Source organism: Rhinoraja longicauda, chromosome 1 (genome assembly GCF_053455715.1).
Source record: "Rhinoraja longicauda isolate Sanriku21f chromosome 1, sRhiLon1.1, whole genome shotgun sequence".
Lineage (NCBI taxonomy): Eukaryota > Metazoa > Chordata > Chondrichthyes > Rajiformes > Arhynchobatidae > Rhinoraja > Rhinoraja longicauda.
The window spans coordinates 133,161,904-133,182,145 of record NC_135953.1 but is presented as its reverse complement, the minus strand read 5'-3'; the positions used below and the strand labels follow the sequence as shown (position 1 = coordinate 133,182,145).

At 41.6% G+C, this 20,242-nt stretch overlaps 1 protein-coding gene across 1 annotated transcript in view; it reads right to left on the bottom strand.

The window, feature by feature from the left end:
* Positions 1 to 20,242, bottom strand: part of znf827 (zinc finger protein 827) — a 90,608-nt gene that overhangs the window by 40,187 nt on the left and 30,179 nt on the right. Inside the window, exon 5 of the mRNA XM_078406959.1 lies at positions 15,221 to 15,415. Coding sequence (XP_078263085.1) covers positions 15,221 to 15,415 — 195 coding nt within the window. The remainder of the gene's footprint in view (positions 1 to 15,220; positions 15,416 to 20,242) is intronic.

Here is a 20,242-nt window from a genome sequence, read left to right as displayed (position 1 = left end):
ATTAGAGGATACATCTGGTACAAATGTACAACATTCTTGCCCTATCATAGCACAGGTATCCCCTTTCTCGGCTAGCAGGAAATCTAGAGCCATACGATTCTGGAGAGCGACAAGACGCAGGACCATCATTTCAGTTGTTAACTGGCCTATTTGTTCCTGAGTCTCGTACAGTCCATCAGCAGTACAATTTGCTAATTGTTCCAGGGCACTAGCTAAGTTTCAAATTTCAGTTCCCGCCCGAGCGGTTCCCCATCTAGGGAATATTATCCACCAAAACCTGTCAAACTCCGATACAGCTCGTTTAGAGCGCCACTCTGGATGCTGTAGAGGATGATTTATGATTCGTAAATGTGGGATTACAAAAGCTAGATAACAGCACCCTGTCCAGGTCTCATAAGATCCCTGATCGTACCGTGGCGAAAGTCCTGGTAACCAGACATATGCTCAGCTCCCACATATTAAGTAAGTCCCATTGAGAGGTCTTGGGGGAACTGTAGTACTGATATGGGTGCATGTGCTGAATCCCATTCTACAGAAACAGGTTGTATTTATTGGTGTTTCTGGAGAGTCATGAGGAGAATTAACTTGCATCCGGGGCCAATTCTCCTGTGTTTGATTAAGATAGGATCTCAAGAACCACCCATTAAAACATTGACATCCACAGTCATCTGATTGGTTGTCGTAATCCGTACACCAATTATTGGGGCCAGGGCTCTGTGAGTGATTCAAAAAGAACCGGGCAGACCTGACTTCACTCGGAGTGAAGGGGACCGGGTAAAGAGGCATCATGCTTTTTCCATGTGTTGAAACCTGGGGCGCACACCCAACAGGCAGACCGTTCCACCTGTGAAGCATATGTCTGACATAAACGATTGGTTCGCTTGGTTGATTGGTCAAACGATTGGTTGAAGAAACGATTGGTTTGCCGGAGATTCGAGGTTCGTCCTTCTATCTGACTACCGAGGGTCAATATAATCCACAATCCCATCTCAGCCTCATGTTGTCCCGTGGTTTCTGGGCGTCTCGGACCTGAGAATGCTAGGCTGATAAAGATTGGGTTAATAATTTCATTTATTCAATTAAACGCTCATCCAGGTCGTACAGTTCATGGAGGTTGATGCACCCCTCTCCCTCCATCCCCCAAGGGGTTCGGAGTGGTTTCCCGTATAATACCTCAGCTGGGGCTAATCCTGTAGTAGAGTGGGGTTATACGCATAGAGGTTTTCTAAATGTGGTCCTCAGGCATTGAATAAATGAAAAGCAAAATACTTCGTTTAAATAGCTTATGTACCCACTGACCCAAGTAAATAGGCTTCAAAGGCTAATTTATCAACTAAGCTAGTACAAAAATGGGAAGGGTCCACAATTCCAGCACAATTGTAATCTTCAATTCATTCTCAAATATTCAATTCATCCAGTTAAAAAAAACAAATGTTGAAATGTGAAGCCAAAGATACAGATCCCAGTTCGTTTAGACCATCTACACTAGTCCAGCAGTCTTGTGCTCAAATTTCCTTCTTTGTTATATCCCTGTATGAAGGGGTACCCCAATGAGAAATGCTGAATTATTGCATGCACATCCTGAACACGTGGAACAGCCAGAATACTGGACGTGTGTAGAACAGCTGCTATCAACCGTTTTTGTTCCTGCAAAAACTGGCATTCATAATCCTTGGGTGACAACATCAGCTCTGTCACATGCTGACCTGGTGTTCTGAAACACCAGCTCACCCTCTGAGCAAATGGTTATCGCTCTCAATACTAGGCAATAAATAAGTCAATAGTAAAGCGTGCACGGAATAGGAGTAAGGAAAGGTGTTATCCATAAAATAGTTCATCATGAAGTTGCTATGCCTGATTAAAAGCTTTGTCAACTTGTAACATGAATTTAAAAATACCTGGACTGAAAGACAAAAACTAAATTCATCTGTCAGGCATTGGAAATTAAACTGGCACAAAGCATGTCCACAGGGTACAACCCAATAGGCTTGGTCTCTCAATTGTTTAGCTCTGGTTTTATTAAACCATCCTGAGCAGGGTCCTATTCTTTCTGCCTTCCAGGGTATGGTGCCATTGCCTCCTCTGCATATCATCTGAACGTCTTTACATAAATGTCATGGAGTAAATACAGATTAACCACAATCCCATATAGATCTTGAGTGCACTTCCCCTAATAACAGGAGTAACAATAGCAAAATAGCAACATCAATAGCAAAATCAATCCATCAGCTAAACACATCAACAATAACTAAGCAATACTTATAACTATGTACACGTGGCAATTCAATAAAATCAATTTGTAAACCCCAATGTATTTTGGGGTGATACCATGTAGCATTTATTACATTCAACATTCCCCTCTTACCAGTATAGGTAAGAGAGTGCACATAATGCAACAAAACAGGTAAAAGCGCGTTAGGGACACAAACTTTGCCAGAGGCAGTAACCCAAAGCAAGTCAGATTCGCGAGGGGAACACCCATCCTGGCTCCACCGGTGTCTCTCAGCCTCGGGGGCGTCCCCCTGAAGCTGGCAGAATTCCGAAACACTGGGCATAGCAGTATTTGCAGAAAACTGCTGTTGTTCACCTGAAGAAACTAAAATGGTAGGGGTCAGGGCCTCTGTGCGTACCAATGTGTCAGCCAATGCATTCCTGAAAGAAATGGGATCCTTGACAGATGTATGCGAATTACATTTAATGATAGCCAAGGTTTTCGGGAGTGTTAAACTCGCTAGTAGACTTCGGACAAACAGGGCATTTTTAATAGGAGTGCCTGCTGCAGTCAAAAAGCCCCTGTGCTGCCACAGGTTACCAAAATCATGTGCAACCCCAAAGGCATATCGTGAGTCGGTGTAAATATTAGCACATTGGTCAACGCAAAGGTGGCAGGCCTGCGTGAGTGCAAATAATTCAGCCTGCTGGGCAGCATGAGGTATACTGACAAAGGCTAGGGTGGGCAGTATCCTCAATCTCTAGCGCCGATCGTGCGGATTCTTGTTCGTGGCGCAACTTAACCCTTTGTCTGGGACCTATCCATAATCCCTGATGCTGTCTCATTATCGGGGGGTAGTCCCCAATATTCTGGCGGGGATGGTAGAACCGGGACTGGCACAACCGCAGCCGGTGGCGCTGCCTGTGGGGCTGTGGGGATCGGACGTGTCCAGGGTTCCTCGTCACTCTCGGACTCCTGATTACCTAATAAAGCCGCTATAGACTCCAGTGGTTCGGATTCTGACTTTTGTTGTTGTTGGGCGAGATATATCCCTTTGGTACAGGTTTTAAATTCACCTCGAGCTCGGGTAGCACGGTCAAGTCTTAGATCATACACCTTACATTCCGCTTGCAAAATATCGCATGTTTTCGGTATTCCCAACCTATCACACACTGATATCCTTCTACTACTTGCATTTTCCCTCCAACTTCGCTCCCTTGACTCCTGATGGTGCTTCCCCCTCTTTCCATTTTTTTAATCCTCTTTTTCCATTTCTTCACTGCTTCTCGCTCCCACATTAATTGTTACCAAACGATCAATTTACCCAGACCAAGACAATGTCAACAAGAGTGACCGCCCTTTACGTTATAATACCGGGGCACCGCCATCACCTTATCCAAAGTCCGTCTCACATGTCTGACATCCAATTACCAAACGATCAATTTCTCTTATATCCATAGCCTGTCCCATTCCTGGCCTGACAACCAATCACTATATCATGTTATGAAATTATTCTTAAATTTACCCAGACCACAGACTCATGCGATAAAGACTCTTACCTCAATATCATCCTTATCCGTGCCCTTTTCCTTATCGGTTCGTCTGTGAATCTCAGTTGAACACAAAATCAACCCCAAACGAGGGACTTCAGTGTCTGAAAAACGTCAACGTCCGGGGTCTCGAACAACGGTCGAGAAGTGCACTCTGTCCCCTTCGGACGTGTTTCAGTCACCGCTGCCTCTTAGTCGTTCGTGGTTGACAGTGCCAAAGAGATCCTGCCGACTACGCCAAATGTTGTAGTTCGTGCCCTATGAACAGAATAGTCAGACAACCGAATTCGTATAACCTCTTCATTCTACTCACCCAGGTGGGAGAGAGTCTAGAAACCGGAGCGTTTAGAAACACTCAGGAAGCTAGTGTAGTCTCTCTCCTCGAATGCTAACAATTACACATATTTATACCCAAAATACATGTGCCAGTACATTTCCTGTTGCTACCTTATATGGCAAGTTTTACAATGTCCTATAAATCTTTATGTGCCCTTCAGGACCCCTATGTCCTCCGTGTCCTGTGTGACCTGCATGTCCTCGGTATTCCCAGGACCAAAGAACAGTCGATATGACCAAATGTTCCCCTTAACCATCAAAGGATGGTTAAGCATCAAAGCCTTAAAGCCAGTTGCCCATATCAAAGGATGGTCAACCATAAACCGTGCCTCCATGCTGAGCAACAGGATGTCCTGGCAACATAATCGAGCTGGAGCTTTTACACCTTTTTTACACCCCTGCAATAAAACCCATATGGCGAAATGTCGAATGTTTAACCCCTTACAGGGGGACCTCATTTAAACTTACCGAATAGTGAAAGGCCTGGATAGGGTGGATGCGGAGATGTTTCCACTAGTGGGAGAGTCTAGAACCAGAGGTCATAGCCACAGAAATAAAGGATGTTCCTTTAGGAAGGAGATGAGGAGGAACTTCTTTAGTCAGAGATTGGTGAATATGTGGAATTCATTGCCACAATGGATATTTTTACAGCAGAAAGATAGATTCTTGATTAGTACAGGTGTCAGGGGTTATGGGGAGAAGGCAGGAGAATGGAGTTGAGAGGGAAAGATAGATCAGCCATGATTGAAGGCAGAGTAGACTTGATGGGCCAAATGGTCTAATTCTGCTCTTAACACGATTGAACTTATAAGCCCCACACTTCAGAGTGTGAGTTAATGTCTGGGAATACTTTCATGTCTTTTCTTCCTGCCTTTGTGACATCCTTTATACAGATAATGGATAAAAGGATTCTCCAAAACATAAAAGTGCCCTCCGGGAAGGATTTCATGTGCAAGTAGATTCCTATGAAGGTACAATTTGAGAATTTCATTTCAAGTATACCAGGCATGCAATTTATAATTTAGCATGTGCATGGAATTCCATGAAGAGTTGAACTTTGAGTAAGATCAGAGAAAATCATTACCATCAATGATATTTGAGAGTGATTCCTCGTAGAAAGAATAGTTTGAAGGTTTCAAAGGAAACAAAGAGAAGCCAATGAATGAAATGCTGGAAATTCGAGAGCAATGAATCCTCAAATCCACAGAGTCTAGATGAAGAACTGAATAATGTGCATGCTGTTGTCAAAGTCACATCTTTAATGAATGATCATTAAAATCATCTAAGGTATTTATTCACAAAATGCTGCAGTAACTCAGCAGGTCAGGCAGCATCTCAGGAGAGAAGGAATGGGTGACGTTTCGGGTCGAGACCCTTCTTCAGACTGATGTCAGGGGGGCGGGACAAAGGAAGGATATAGGTGGAGACAGGAAGACAGTGGGAGATCTGGGAAGGGGGAGGGGAAGAGAGGGACAGAGGAACTATCTAAAGTTGGAGAAGTCAATGTTCATACCGCTGGGCTGCAAGCTGCCTAGGCGAAATACAAAGTGCTGTTCCTCCAATTTCCGGTGGGCCTCACTATGGCACTGGAGGAGGCCCATGACAGAAAGGTCAGAGTGGGAGGGGGAATTGAAGTGCTCAGCCACCGGGAGATCAGGTTGGTTAAGGCGGACTGAGCGAAGGTGTTGAGCGAAGCGATCGCCGAGCCTGTGTTTGGTTTCGCCAATACAAAGAAGTTGACATCTAGAGCAGCGGATGCAATAGATGAGGTTGGAGGAGGTGCAGGTGAACCTCTGTCTCACCTGGAATGGTGCCTGACCTGCTGAGTTACTCCAGCATTTTGTGAATAAATACCTTCGATTTGTACCAGCACCTGCAGTTATTTTCTTACATTAAAATCATCCAAATTGTTGTTAATCTTGAACAAGCCACTGCCTCATCCAAACATCATAATGCACTAAAAATATCCTGCGCAGGAACTGGAAAATCATTCACCAAATTCTTTGAGAGGAATTCTGTTCAGGGAGCGGTGAAACTCCATCACATCCAGAACAATTTTCTGAAGAAAAGGCAGCTTGGTTTTAGGCAGTCAATCATTCAAAAATTGCTGCAGAGTGCATTTGCAGAACACATGAAGCCTTCAAGATCTGCATTTTCACCAACAATAATCAACAACTAATGTAGTAAATTCTCCTTCCGAGGCTGAACAGCACTAGTGTAGTTTACAAACATGAAGCCATAGTACAAAGTACTGAAATGAACAGTGAAAGCTAATTTTAAGCTGCTATATATCATTTATTAGGATAATACTGCATTACTCCATTGAAATAAATATATTACAACTCATTGTGGAGTTCCACAGAAGAGTCTTATTCTGTTACAGGAAAACATATTTAGCTCTCGAATAACCAGCATATTTGATTAGCCAACACCTTACATTCCTAATGAATGGGGAATATTTACAGTAAAAAAGGAAGCAAAGTACTGGAGTAACTCGAAGATAGACACAAAAAGCTGGAGTAACTCAGCGGGACAGGAAGCATCTCTGGAGAGAAGGAATGGGTGACGTTTCCGGTCGAGAACCTTCTTCAGACGGGAAGCAAAGTGCTGGAATAACTGGAAGATAGGCACAAAAAGCTGGAGTAACTCAGTGGGTCAGGCAGCATCTCTGGAGAATATGGATAGATGACACATTGGGTCAGGACCCTTCATCAGACAGATTGTAGCGGAGAGAGGGGGGGGGAAGCTAGAAGAGAGGAGGAGCAGGACAAAGTCTGGCTAGTGTCAAGTTGGATACAGGTGAAGGGTTTGATAGCAGATGGTTGGACATAGGCCAGAGATGAAAAGACTAAAGGTGTGAGATAAGTGAATTGTGAGGCCAGAGAAAGGAATACGGGTGTAAGGGGAGAACTGGGTGCAATGTAACAATGGCTCATTCTGCTCATTAAATTAATCCAACTTTAAAAAAGTTACTCCCTGCCCTTTTCTTAAAATTATATAATCTTTAATATTTTGATTTCTTGTTACAGTATAGCTTTATACAGTGATACTTTGCCTGGATATTCTTTTGCAAATTCAAAACACTGCTGCCAATCTATTGGACTGTGGTAATATCATTGTTGTGTCTGATCCATTCTCTTGTTCACTTCCTCTCTGGCATGGATACATGGAATTACCAAATAGTTGTTATTTTAGACTTTTGGCCCAGCCTTTCCCCTGCATTGCTGGTCGAGGGACAGGATTCCAAGTTGTCTCAAGCATACCATGAAAATCACTCTGATGCACTGGAGAGATCAGTACCAACAAATGTAGGATGTTTTACAAGCCATGGTGGAATTCAGTAAATTCTTGCAAGGCAAAGGAAAATCTCAAACCCAAATGTGTAATTAGAGAAGAGAATATTAAGACTTACTTTAAGCTCCAGAAGCAAACACTGGAATCGGAAAACAGGAGTATGTAATATAACCCTTCAAGTCTCTTTCACTAGTATCACCTCATTGAATCTTATGCCATAATCCTATAGTTCTGTTCTCTCACCCCATCTTTGATGCTTTTTTGATGCTTTTTGTGATTAGAAATACATCTCCTTAAATACATTCAGCAATTTAATTTCCACAGCCTCCTGTTGCATAGAATTAAACTAGTTAAGTTCTAAACGTTTTAACCCAGAACCTGAAACTCTCCTGGTTTGAGAAACTTAGGAAAAGGGGACGTACAATGAGATCTGGGTGTCCTAGTGCATCAGTCACTGAAAGGAAGCATGCAGGTACAGCAGGCAGTGAAGAAAGCCAATGGAATGTTGGCCTGCAGAACAAGAGGAGTTGAGTATAGTAGCAAAGCGGTCCTTCTGCAGTTGTACAGGGCCCTAGTGAGACCACACCTGGAGTACTGTGTGCAGTTTTGGTCTCCAAATTTGAGGAAGGATATTCTTGCTAATGAGGGCTTGCAGCGTAGGTTCACTAGGTTAATTCCCGGAATGGCGGGACAGTCGTATGTTGAAAGACTGGAGAGACTGGGCTTGTATACACTGGAATTTAGAAGGATGAGAGGGGATCTTATTGAAACATATAAGATTATTAAGGGATTGGACACATTAGAGGCAGGAAACATGTTCCCAATGTTGGGGGAGTCCAGAATTAGGGGCCACAGTTTAGGAATAAGGGGTAGGCCATTTAGAACAGAGATGAGGAAACACTTTTTCAGTCAGAGAGTTGTAAATCTGTGGAATTCTGGGGGTATGGGGAGAAGGCAGGAACGGGGTACTGATTGTGAATGATTAGCCATGATCACAATGAATGGCGGTGCTGGCTCGAAGGGCCGAATGGCCTCCTCCTGCACCTATTGTCTATTGACCCACAAATCTGTCTATATCAACAGGACGATGGTGGAGAGGCTCAAAGCTTCAAATTCTTGGGCGTGCATTTTCTGAAAATCTTTCCTGGACCCAGCACACTGATGCAATTATAAAGAAAGCCCATCAATGCCTCTACTTCTTGAGAAGATTAAGGAGATTCGGTATGTCAGAGAGGATTCTCTTGACCTTCTACAGGTGTACAGTAGAGAGCATATTGACTGGTTGCATCACAGCCTTGTTAGGCAACTTAAATGCCCCGGAGCGAAGAAGACAGCAAAAAGTTGTGAACACTGCCCAGTCCATCACAGGCTCTGACCTTCCCACCATCCAAGGGATTTACCGGAGTCGCTGCCTCAAAAAGGCAGCCAGCATCATCAGAGACCCACACCACCCTGGCCACACACTCATTTCACCCCTGCCATCGGGAAGAAGGTACAGGAGCCTGAAAACTGTAACGTCCAGGTTCGGGAACAGCTTCTTCCCTACAGTCATTAGATTATTAAACACTACAACTTCCAAATAAGTTCTGAACTACAGACTATTATTGCACTATTATTGTTGATGTGTATGTACGCGTGTGTGTGTGTGTGTGTGTGTGTGTGTGTGTGTGTGTGTGTGTGTGTGTGTGTGTGTGTGTGTGTGTGTGTGTATATATATATTTATTATGTGTAGGAAGGAATTGCAGATGCTGGTTTACACTGAAGATCGACACATGATGGAATAACTCCACAGAACAGGCAGCATCTCTGGATAGAAACAATAGATGTATATGTGGGTATGTGTACTGTACACGCACTGAACTTTTTTTTCCTCATTTATTATATTGTTTACAGTGTACTATGCTTACATACTCTGTTGTGCTGCTGCAGGTAAAAATTTCATTGTTCTATCTGGGAAATCTATATACTAAAACTCTCGTTTGTTTGCTTGTTTGTTTGTTCCTGAACTACAGCCAAAACGGTACACGATGGCGCGACAATTTTAGGCCCACCGTGGTCCCTTTGGTACTAATGGAAGAAGTTTTATTGAAATCAGTGTTATATTTTAAGCTATTCACATTTTAAAGTTAAATCTATCTCCTAAGGAGGGAGGGGGAGGGGGGTGGAGGGAGGGAGGATAAAAGGGGATTGAGGGGAATGGGGGAATGGGGGAGTGAGAATGGGGAAGGGGGAAAGGGGGAGGGGAGGTGGAGGGAGGGGGGGAGGAGAGGTTTGGGCCCAACGGGTCCACTTGGTCTAGTATGACAATAAAACACTGACTTGACTCAAAATCTCATAATTCTTATATTCACATAGTGGCACAATAGCCAGTTTCTGCCACTAGAGGTCAGAAGATTTACATAAGATAGACACAAAATGCTGGAGTAACTCAGCGGGACAGGCAGCAGCTCTGGAGAGAAGGAATGGGTGACGTCTCGGGTCGAGACCCTTCTTCAGAAGATTTACATAGATTAATCTTCTTCTTGCGTTTGAGGCAGCAGAAATTATGTAACGCCCTCCAGGCGCAGTAGCCAGTGCAATGTGCTGTTGTCAAGGGCCCCTCCACCAGGGGGACGGAGGACAGTGCAGTCGAAAATGACGTGCTGCGCTGTTTGCTGGTCTGCTCCACACACGCAGGCTGCTGATGGACGCAACCCCCAACGATGCAAGTTGGCATCGATGAATGGCGACCATTCACTTTGTCTCATATAGGCAATAAAGAACCTCAGATGTCAGTTTACAAAAGACACAGGCTGCTGGGGCAGCTCAGCGGGTCAGGCAGCAGCCCAGGATATCATGGAGACACAATGTGGGAGAAGCTCAACCGGCAAGTCTGAAGAAGCATCCCACCCGAAACGTCACTTATCCATGTTCCCCTGAGATGCTGCCAGACCCGCTGAGTTACTCCATCATCGTGTCTCTCGCTTTGTCTCATACTTGGACTGTGGTTCATTCAGATGCAAACTGGCTTAAATTTCAGAGTGACAAAATCGTATGGTTGTGCTCCTTGAGTGTGTACTCTGAACGACTGATTTACTTTGTAGCAGCGTCTTTATATCAGTTTCAAGTATTTTTTTAATATCTGAAGATCAAAGTACCAATTTCAATAAATGTATGAATGTAATTGTAAACAGAAAGTGATGATAATAAAATACACGAAAGTGAAAAGAATTTATAGCAATGAGTCAATTCCTTACAAAGTAATATCGAAACATAAGAAATAGGTGCAGGAGGAGGCCATTCAGCCCTTCGAGCCAGCACCGCCATTCATTGTGATCATGGCTGATCGTCCACAATCAATAACCCGTGCCTGCCTTCTCCCCATATCCCTTGATTCCACTAGCCCCTCGAGTTCTATCCAACTCTCTCTTAAATCCATCCAGTGATTTGGCTTCCACTGCCCTCTGTGGCAGAGAAAGTAGAGAGGAGGAAAACAATCAGAACAAGACAATAAAGATTTTTTTCACGGATGTTAAGTATTTGAACCCATGCCATATTGTTGATCAGTAAAGTTCCTGTCAAATGAACACGAACACCAAAAATATTGTTTTTAAATAAATGCAAAGGAAGTATTTTGCATTGTTCTTTCAACTGCATGAAAGCTGAGGAGTTGTGGATCAAGCACCTAGCGCAAATGATTCAGTTAGTATTCAAAAGAAAGTACACACAAGAAAAGCATATTTGAATGAAAATAATTAAGTTTAGTAAAGAGACATTAGTCAAATATTCCTTACATATTCCTTATAAGAGTTCTCTCTTATAAAAGGCAGATTATGCATGGATGTGGTCACAGCTTGTTGGAAATTGGGTGCTTTGTTTTTCCTCTGTTCATTTCTTCTTCTGAAAAGACCTAGAGCATGTCAGCTTGGCTCAGGTAATGCTTGTCTTGTGGGCTAAGCCCAAAAAGCAATTTGACCACATAATCCAAGTTTGCTACTGTGTGCCCACTGCAAAGCAGATGTTGCAGTCCACTATAACTTCAAGGCCCTGTGTCCACCCATTTTTGTTTTTAGAAATTAAAAAATTCTTAGGCTCTATTCAAAGCAGATTTCATTGTCGTCAATGTTCCCTCAATTCTCATGAAAACAGATCAACCACCATTCAGCTCACTATTATTAGTTGAGATGTTCTCAAAAATGCTTTCTGATCAGTTTCCCTAATAGTAACTGCATTTCAAAAGTGATTTTGTGTGCGTCAAGCACTTCAAATTTTAAACAAACCAAAGGCTTCCGTGCTACAAATAGTCGCAGAAATAGCCAACAATAAGTATTTTTAAACTATGATCTTGTCAATCAAGGAAAACTTCTTTCTGGAGCAACATACTGAACCAACGACACAGACAGTGAGGAATATGAGATTTAAGAATCAACGTAACTCTGCCCATGAAGGAAAAAAAATGCAGAGACCGTAATTTGAATGCAAGTGATCCAACATTTTAGCTGAAGTTGTCTGCGACTTTCTGTTCATGCTCTTCATGAAAAAGAGATCCGAGCAATTGCAAATTTATTTTACAGCCAACTTGTCATCTTCATATTAACAACCAAGTTTTAATTAAAGCATACCGCACACTTGGAAACTACAAAAGTCTTTGCGAACCTTGAATAATGACATGCCCAATGCACAAAAAAATGGCAAGTCAAATGGCAACAGAAGCACACATTTCAATGCATAATATTTATCTCATTGAGTCAGTGTGTCGAAACAGGTCCTTTGGCCCAACTTGCCTGCACTGACCAACATGTCCAATTTACACTAGTCCGACCTGCCTGCATTTGACCCATATCCCTCTAATCCTGTCCTATCCATGTACCTTAAACATTGTGATAGTCCCTGCCTCAAATACCTCCTCCGGCACCTTGGTCCATACACCACCCTCTGTGTGGAAAAGGTTACCCCTCATGTTTCTCGATTCCCCTAGACTGGGCAAGAGACACTGTCAACCCGATCTATTCCTCTCATGATTTTGCACATCTCTCAAAGATCACCCTCATCCTCCTGCACTCCAAGGAATAGAGTCCTGGCCTGCTTAACCTCTCCCTATTGCTCAGGCCCTTGAGTCCTAACAACCTCCTCTTAAATCCACACCCTTTCCAGCTTGATAACAATATTGTTCCTATGTAGAGAGATGATCTCTATGTGCACTTTATGACGAGGGAAAATTATGAACTTTTGAAAAGTTAATGTACAAAGACACATTAGTGTGCAAAGACATGTCAGTGTGTGGTACAACAGAGTCGTTCAATTTGTTAGTGACTATAATGATGATTAGGTTGTACAACTAAATCCAAAAAGTATAAATTCAGAAATGTTAAAGCCTGGAAATAAAATGTTGCATTTGTAGAATTTCCAGTGCCATTACCAACACAACGGACTCTTAATATGCCCGGTATCTCAAATTGCTAATACGAACAGCACCAATACAACATGGAAGCTCTCCCACTCCCACCATAATCAAATGGATAATGAGGGATCCAAAATAAATATGGTTTGGCCAGCAAATCACAGGTCCTGAGTGAGAAAATAAAACATTGCTGCGTTATTTCCTCGGGGATGGCAAAGGCCAGAGGAATAAAAGTCAGAAGGCAGCCGTCAATGAAATTTATTTTGGCAGCAGAGCAAGAGTTTGTTTGGGTTTTCCAGCTCACTTTTTTTAAACAAAAACACATGCATAAATCTGGAGAGAAATCTAAAAGTTTTCTGAAACAAAATGGCATTTAGAATATCCCAGTTCTGAGTAGCAAGTAACACAGTGGGTCTTAATCTGGGGTATTGATTTTTATCAACACGGTGAAAAATTCATTTATCGACTTATGGAGATGATGATTTATTATTACTTCTACAAAATTATCAGTTAAATGTGAAATAGTGGTTAACTGGTGCTGGTTATTTGAAAAATGTTTTAAATTTGTTGTCCGTTATATGCTCTGACAACAACTCTTCTACCAAATTAGGCATTGGTAGAAGTAATAAATTAAAAAGACCATTCTAACAAGCAAGTGGTGCTGTCAACTCCCAAAAAATACATCTTAGGGTGGTGTAGCCGTAGAGTTGCTGCCTTACAGTGCCAGAGACCCGGGCTCGATCATGACAATGGGTGCTGTCTGTATGGAGTTTGGACGTTCTGCCTATGACTGTGTGTGTTTTCTCCGAGTCCTCTGGTTTCCTCTCAAATTCCAAGGACATGCAGCTTTGTAGGTTAATTGGCTTCTGTAAATTGTTGCTCGTGTATAGGATAGTACGAAGGTCCACTGGTCAGCGAAGTGACTTGGTAGGCGAACGGACCCGTTTACATGCTGTGTCGCTAAACTAAACGGGTTTCCACCAAAAGCCCCAAAAACATGTGGGCTGGTAGGTTAAATGGGAATTGTAAATGGGATTCAATCTCTCGCATATATGTTAGTGGCAGAATATGAGGGCGGTTGAAGAGAGTGTAGGGAGAATAATAAATGAATGTAAAATGGATGGGGGTTTTTTTCTTGTTCTGTGCAGCTTCAATGGGCTGAAGGTCCTGCTTCCACACTGTACCTTTCCATGATGGGACTGTGAAATGGAGGCTATGCTTATACTAATAGAAATACGTTATCCAAGAGAAGAAAATAAATAAGTGGAGGGGTCAATCATTTTCTTCAATTCCCTTTCTGTACATTCCAATTCAATACTTTTATGCACTTCCTTGCCCCTATCCCACCTTCAATGGCACTCACAGCTTGTTACAAAGTTACACATAAGTTTTTCTCCTCCTTTTTATCTCACCTCTTATATCTCTCATAAAGTGTCCTCACGGCATTGGGGGATTAAATGCACATCACCCTCACCTTTTGCATAGTTCATTTCACAATACACAGGAACTTGGGCCTTATGGCACAGTAGGACTCTTAAGTGCAGTTAAGAGTTGTTTTCTCTTGATTGCTCTGCAAGTTGTATATACCCATTCCATCAAAAAAATGAACAACCACGGCTAAAAAGGAATTTATTTCCAAATCTGTTAAGTATTTGCTTTGGCAGTTTACACTACAAATGTTATCAATAAAGGGAACTAATATTTATACAGCTCAAAGCAATGCCTTCAGGCGCACCAAACATAACCAGCTGCAGATAGACACAAAATAATGGAGTAACTCAGCAGATCAGGCAGCATCTCTGGGGAAAAGGAATCGGTGACGTTTCAGGCCAGAACCCTTCTTCAGACCTGGAAACCCAGTCCAATTTTATCTCTAATTGCTACTTCACAGCATAAAAACCCCTCAAAAAATGGCGATTCTGATAAGGATCTTTTTATTGAGATGGCTGCATGTTAGATTGATAACATGTTGAAAGCAATTAACTGCAATGGTATTTATGGGCATTTGTACACATGCCTGAGTGTATGGACAGTACTGGAAATAAATATGCACCTTGAACAGAGCTAGAGCCAAACAAAAAACTTAAAATATAAGCAGTCTTAGATTATAAAAATATATAAATCTCTATTATGCTATTTTTCTTTTTTTTGTGTAATATTTCCCTTTTACCTTACCATAACCAAAAGACAAAGCACTGTAAGATATATTACTTTGGATGAAGCCAAACACTATCCAAGCGTTACATTTCTCCCCGGAAGATACCAAAGCTCCTCAATATGACTTCACAAGGAACTCAAAGTCATTATACCCTGTCATGGGGTACTAAAATTTAATCGCTAACCTTGACATTATTTTCCAAAACATCTGTTCAAAATGAACTACAATATTTTGCTCATTGTTGGAAAAGTTGGAAAACACAGTTACAATTCAAGTCAACAGAAAAGTACCTGATAGTTTAAACAGGAGCTCTGATGCCACCTTACAAGACATATCCTGGCTGAACAGCTCTGAAGCAGCAGTTGGGGGGTCTTTACCAATCAAGTTAACTGATCGTGGTGACAGAATAGGATCAGGTGTTGTCCTCTCTTTAGGCTCGTCTTTCACTTTGATCTTTGGAATCAAGGACCCCCTTTGGTTTGCAGCTGTGATTTTAAGAGTAAAACACATTAAGATAGCAGTATACATAGACTAAAACACTGCTTTAACGGTAGAGAGCATTTTACCACTTCGATACGAATATAAATCTTGCTGTATATTAACATCCTTTGTAAATAGTAGCCCACAGTTCCACAAGGACTAAACACCCTTCGATAATTTCACAAAAATTGTTGTTTTCTTCTTTGCGTGAACAGACTGTTACAGATTTGCACATCTATATCTAACTAAATGAAGTTACATCTATGTACATTACTAAAAGTCTCATCTTGTTTGTGTGTGTGTATATATATGTATATGTGTGAGAGGGTTGTAAGAGGGTTGAGGGAGTGGGGGAGGGTAGGGTGCTAGACCAATGCAAAAAATATATATTTTAAAGAAAAAACAATTTTATGCGATTTTCATTGAGATATTTTGTTTTAAGCGCCATTTATTTTAAAGAAAAGACACGATTCTCATTATTTATTTATTTATTTAAAAGCCATTTATTTTAAAGAGAAGGCGATTTACATTGAATTTTTTTTTAACGACATTTATTTTAACGAAAAGATGCAATTTTCATTGAGATTTATTTTAAAATGCGATTTTCATTGAGATTTGGTTTATTTGTTTAAAAAAGCCTTTTTTTTTAAACCCGATTTTCATTGAGATTTATTTTATTTAAAAAAGAACGCCATTTATTTTTTAATAAAAAACGCGATTTTCCCATGTGGGGTCGATTGATTGGCTCTGACCTCCCGCTCGACGCCCGATTGGTCGGGGTCCCACATGGGAGGAGCACAGCCGCCGCTTTGATTGGTCGCTGGCTCTTCCCGCTCAAAGCACACCGGTTGTCCGTCAGGTCTTCTTCCCGCTCAAAGCAACGGCCGTCGCGGTCGAGCTGCCGCTGCTGCTGAATGAGCGGAGTCTCGAGAATGTCCAAGAGAGAATTTTCACCATAAAAAGCCAAGAAAAGATACGGTTTTTTAAAAACCCCATTTATTGTAAAGAAAAACGTGATTTTCACGCGATTTTCATTGTTTGTTTTTTTAACCCATTTATATTTTAAAGAAAAAAAATGATTTTCATTTAAATTAAAAAAAAATTTTTTTAACATTTATTTTAAAGAAAAAATACGACCTCCCCATGTCACAATGGGAACCCAACGAGGTTTGGGCCCAACGGGTGTACCCTTTACGAGTTCCTCATAATTCTCAGAAACATTTAAATTAAATAGACAAAGGGTAATAAATTCCCCAAAAGCAAAATTTGCTGATGTTGGGAATCTTAAGTAAATACAAAATGCTCAGCAGGTAAAGCAGTTTTCACTTGAGCCCACTCTGCCATTCACGGAGTGTCAGGAACTCAGAATAAAACCACCATGCTACAAGAACAATGTCAGGACTCATTGTCTTGTGATTTTTGCAATTCCTTACCTTTGAGGGCCGAGGATGAGCTATCACGGAGTATCTAACGTGTATGTGGAGTAGGCAAAATATTGTACAAAATATAAGCAGCAGAAGGAACACAATCTAGAAGAATGCTAGAGCAGGTTTGAGGCCAGGTGGGCTATTCCTGATAATCTTAATTTTTTAGTTTACACCTGAGTTAAGATCCAATTTAACATGTGCACCTTAGCCTTGTTTCCCTTAGATCACAGGTTAACAAAAAGATATGCAAGATTTAAATTTCACAATAAATTGAGCTTGATTGAAAGTTCCAAACTTTACCACTATTTGCATGTACAAACTTTATGAAAGTCTGAAGAAGGGTACTGACCTGAAATCTCACCCATCAATGTTCTCTAGAAACTGGGTAACCCACTGAGTTACTCTAGCACTTTGTGACTTCCTGAAAGACTAGCCCTAATCTTTAGACTGGGATCCCCTAGATTCTCGAGTCAGAACATAAGATCATAATATAACATAAGTAAGCAAGTCACCAGGCCACTGGCACGTTGCCTGGTATTCAATATTATCATGGCTGATCCATGCTGGCCCCAACCCTGTGATAGTTATGATAAGTTCAAAGAAATGGGACTTTGAAATGTTTATCAATCTCAGCCTTAAATGAGTCGAATGATTTGGCCTCTGCTCCCCTGCAGGCCATAAAATATCAGAGATTTACTGCATAGAATGTCAGAAATTTCTATGCACCGGTTTTCAATGTCTAGGCCCTTATTTTGCAACCACGAAGCCTTCTTCATGACTTTCCCATCAAAGAAAACATCTCAACATCTACCCTCTCAAACTCCCTTAGGATCTTACATGTTCAATAAGATCACCATCATTCTTCTAAACTCCACAGAAGACACACCCAAACTCTGTACACTTTCTTGCTAGGACAATATCAAGTCTGGTCTACCCCAACAGCTGCTGACAACATTCTACCGCTGCACCATAGAGAGCATCCTAACACATGGCATCCCTGTGTGGTACCTCAGCTGCACAGAGGCAGAAAGGAAAGCTTTTCAGCGGGTAGTCCATAGAGCTCAGAGGACCATCGGAACACAGCTACCAGCCTTGGAGGGCATCTACAACACACGATGCCTCAGAAAAGCCACCAGCATCCACAAAGACTCTTCACACCCCTGCAACAGTCTGTTTGAACTCTTTCCATCGGGTAGACGATACAAAGCCTTCTACGCCCGCACCTCCAGACTCAGGAACAGCTTCATCCCCAGGGCCAAAGCTGCTATGAACCGGTCCTGCTGAGCCGGATGGTCAAAACGCAGTGATCCGGCACAGATCTACTTGCACTTTATTCTGTCTTAAAACTGTTACAATTTGTCTCGTTGGGTTGTTGTTGTTTAAATTAATTAAATTATTGCATCGTATGGGAGGCGCATTCCCAATCTCGTTGTACCCCTGTACAATGACAATAAAGATATATTGTATTGTATTGTATATTCTCTTTCCAGGAAATAGCCTGGTGAATTTCCAACACTACTATATCTTTTTTTTATTGAAAAGGACTGCAAAACTGTAGCCTGCAATCTAGATGTGGCCACACCGACATCCTCTACTATCCTGTAATGAAGCTCCATATTCTTCAATTCCAACCGCCTCCCAATAAAAGTCAAAATGCCATTGTATCCGATTAACTATCTGCTGGACCTGCCTGCTAACTTTTGTAATTCATGCACTAAAACTTCTAGACCTCTCAGAACACTCATTTGCAGTCTCTCTAGATTTAAATAATCCCTTTTCGATTCTTCTTAAAATGCATGACCTCACCCTTCCCCATATTAAACACTATTAGCCTGACGTTTGCTCATTCACTCAATCTACCGATTGTAAAGTCACAACATCCTCATCGCAAACACACCAAACCTGACATTTTGTTTCCTTCAAGTCATTAATGCAAAATATTAAACAATTGAGAAAAGAACTGGGTACTAGTTATATCCATCCAGCCACAAAAGGACCTATTTATTCCAACTCTTGTTTTCTTCACAACTAGTTTTCAATCTACGTTCACACAATTCCTTCAATAGCTTTTAATTCAGATACCAACCTCATAAGATATCTTATCAAGTCTTTTGAAAATCTAAACACATTTACAGATTCCTGTCTATCAACTCCCTGTTACATCCTTACTCTAGCTTTTTGTGTCTATCTTCAGTTTAAACCAGCATTTGCAATTCCTTCCTACACATCCTCAACTAATTTGGTCTATAGATTCCCAATTTCTGTCTGCCTCCCTCTTTTTGAACAAAAAAACATAATGGCCATTGTGCATCTTCTGCTACAGTGCCCCCCATAATGTTTGGGACAAAGACCTTTCATTTATTTATTTGGCTTTGTACTCCACAATTTGAGATTTGTAATAGAAAAAAAAAACACATGTGGTTAAAGTACACATTGTCAGATTTTAATAAAGGCCATTTTTATACATTTTGGCTTCACCATGTAGAAACTACAGCTGTGTTTATACATAGTCTCCCCCCTTTTCAGGGCACTATAATGTTTGGGACACATGGTTTCACGGGTGTTTGTAATTGCTCGGGTGTGTTTAATTGCCTCCTTAATGCAGGTATAAGAGAACTCTCAGCAACTAGTTTTTCCTCCAGTCTTTCCATCACCTTTGGAAACTTTTATTGCTGTTTATCAACACGAGGACCAAAGTTGTGCCAATGAAAGTCAAAAAAGCCATTATGAGACTGAGGAACAAGAATAAAGCTATTAGAGACATCAGCCAAACCTTAGGGTTACCAAAGTCAACCTTTTGGAAAATCATTAAGCAGAAAGAGAGCACTGGTGAGCTTACTAATCGCAAAGGGACTGGCAGGCCAAGGAAGACCTCCACAGCTGATGACAGAAGAATTCACTCTATAATAAAGAAAAACACCCAAACACCTGTCCAAACCCCCAAACACCTGGCCACTCAAGAATTGACATTTTTTTTAGCTTTGAATTCATTATGCTACTACTATTATCAGTTGTATCGTCAATGAAGATAAGTGAGCCAGTTCCTTCAGCAGCCAATCATGCCCAGGCCATAACACCCCCATCACCGTGTTTCACAGATGAGGACTTTCACAGCAGAAGACTTCATGAACAGAAATACAGAGGCTACACTGCAAGATGCAAACCACTGGTTAGCCGCAAACATAGGATGGCCAGGTTACAGTTTGCCAAGAAATACTTAAAAAAGCAACCACAGTTCTGGAAAATGATCTTGTGGACAGATGAGACAAAGATGAACTTATATCAGAGTGATGGCAAGAGCAAAGTATGGAGGAGAGAAAGAACTGCCCAAGATCAAAAGCATACCACCTCATCTGTGAAACACGGGTGATGGGGGTGTTATGGCCTGCACATGATTGGCTGCTG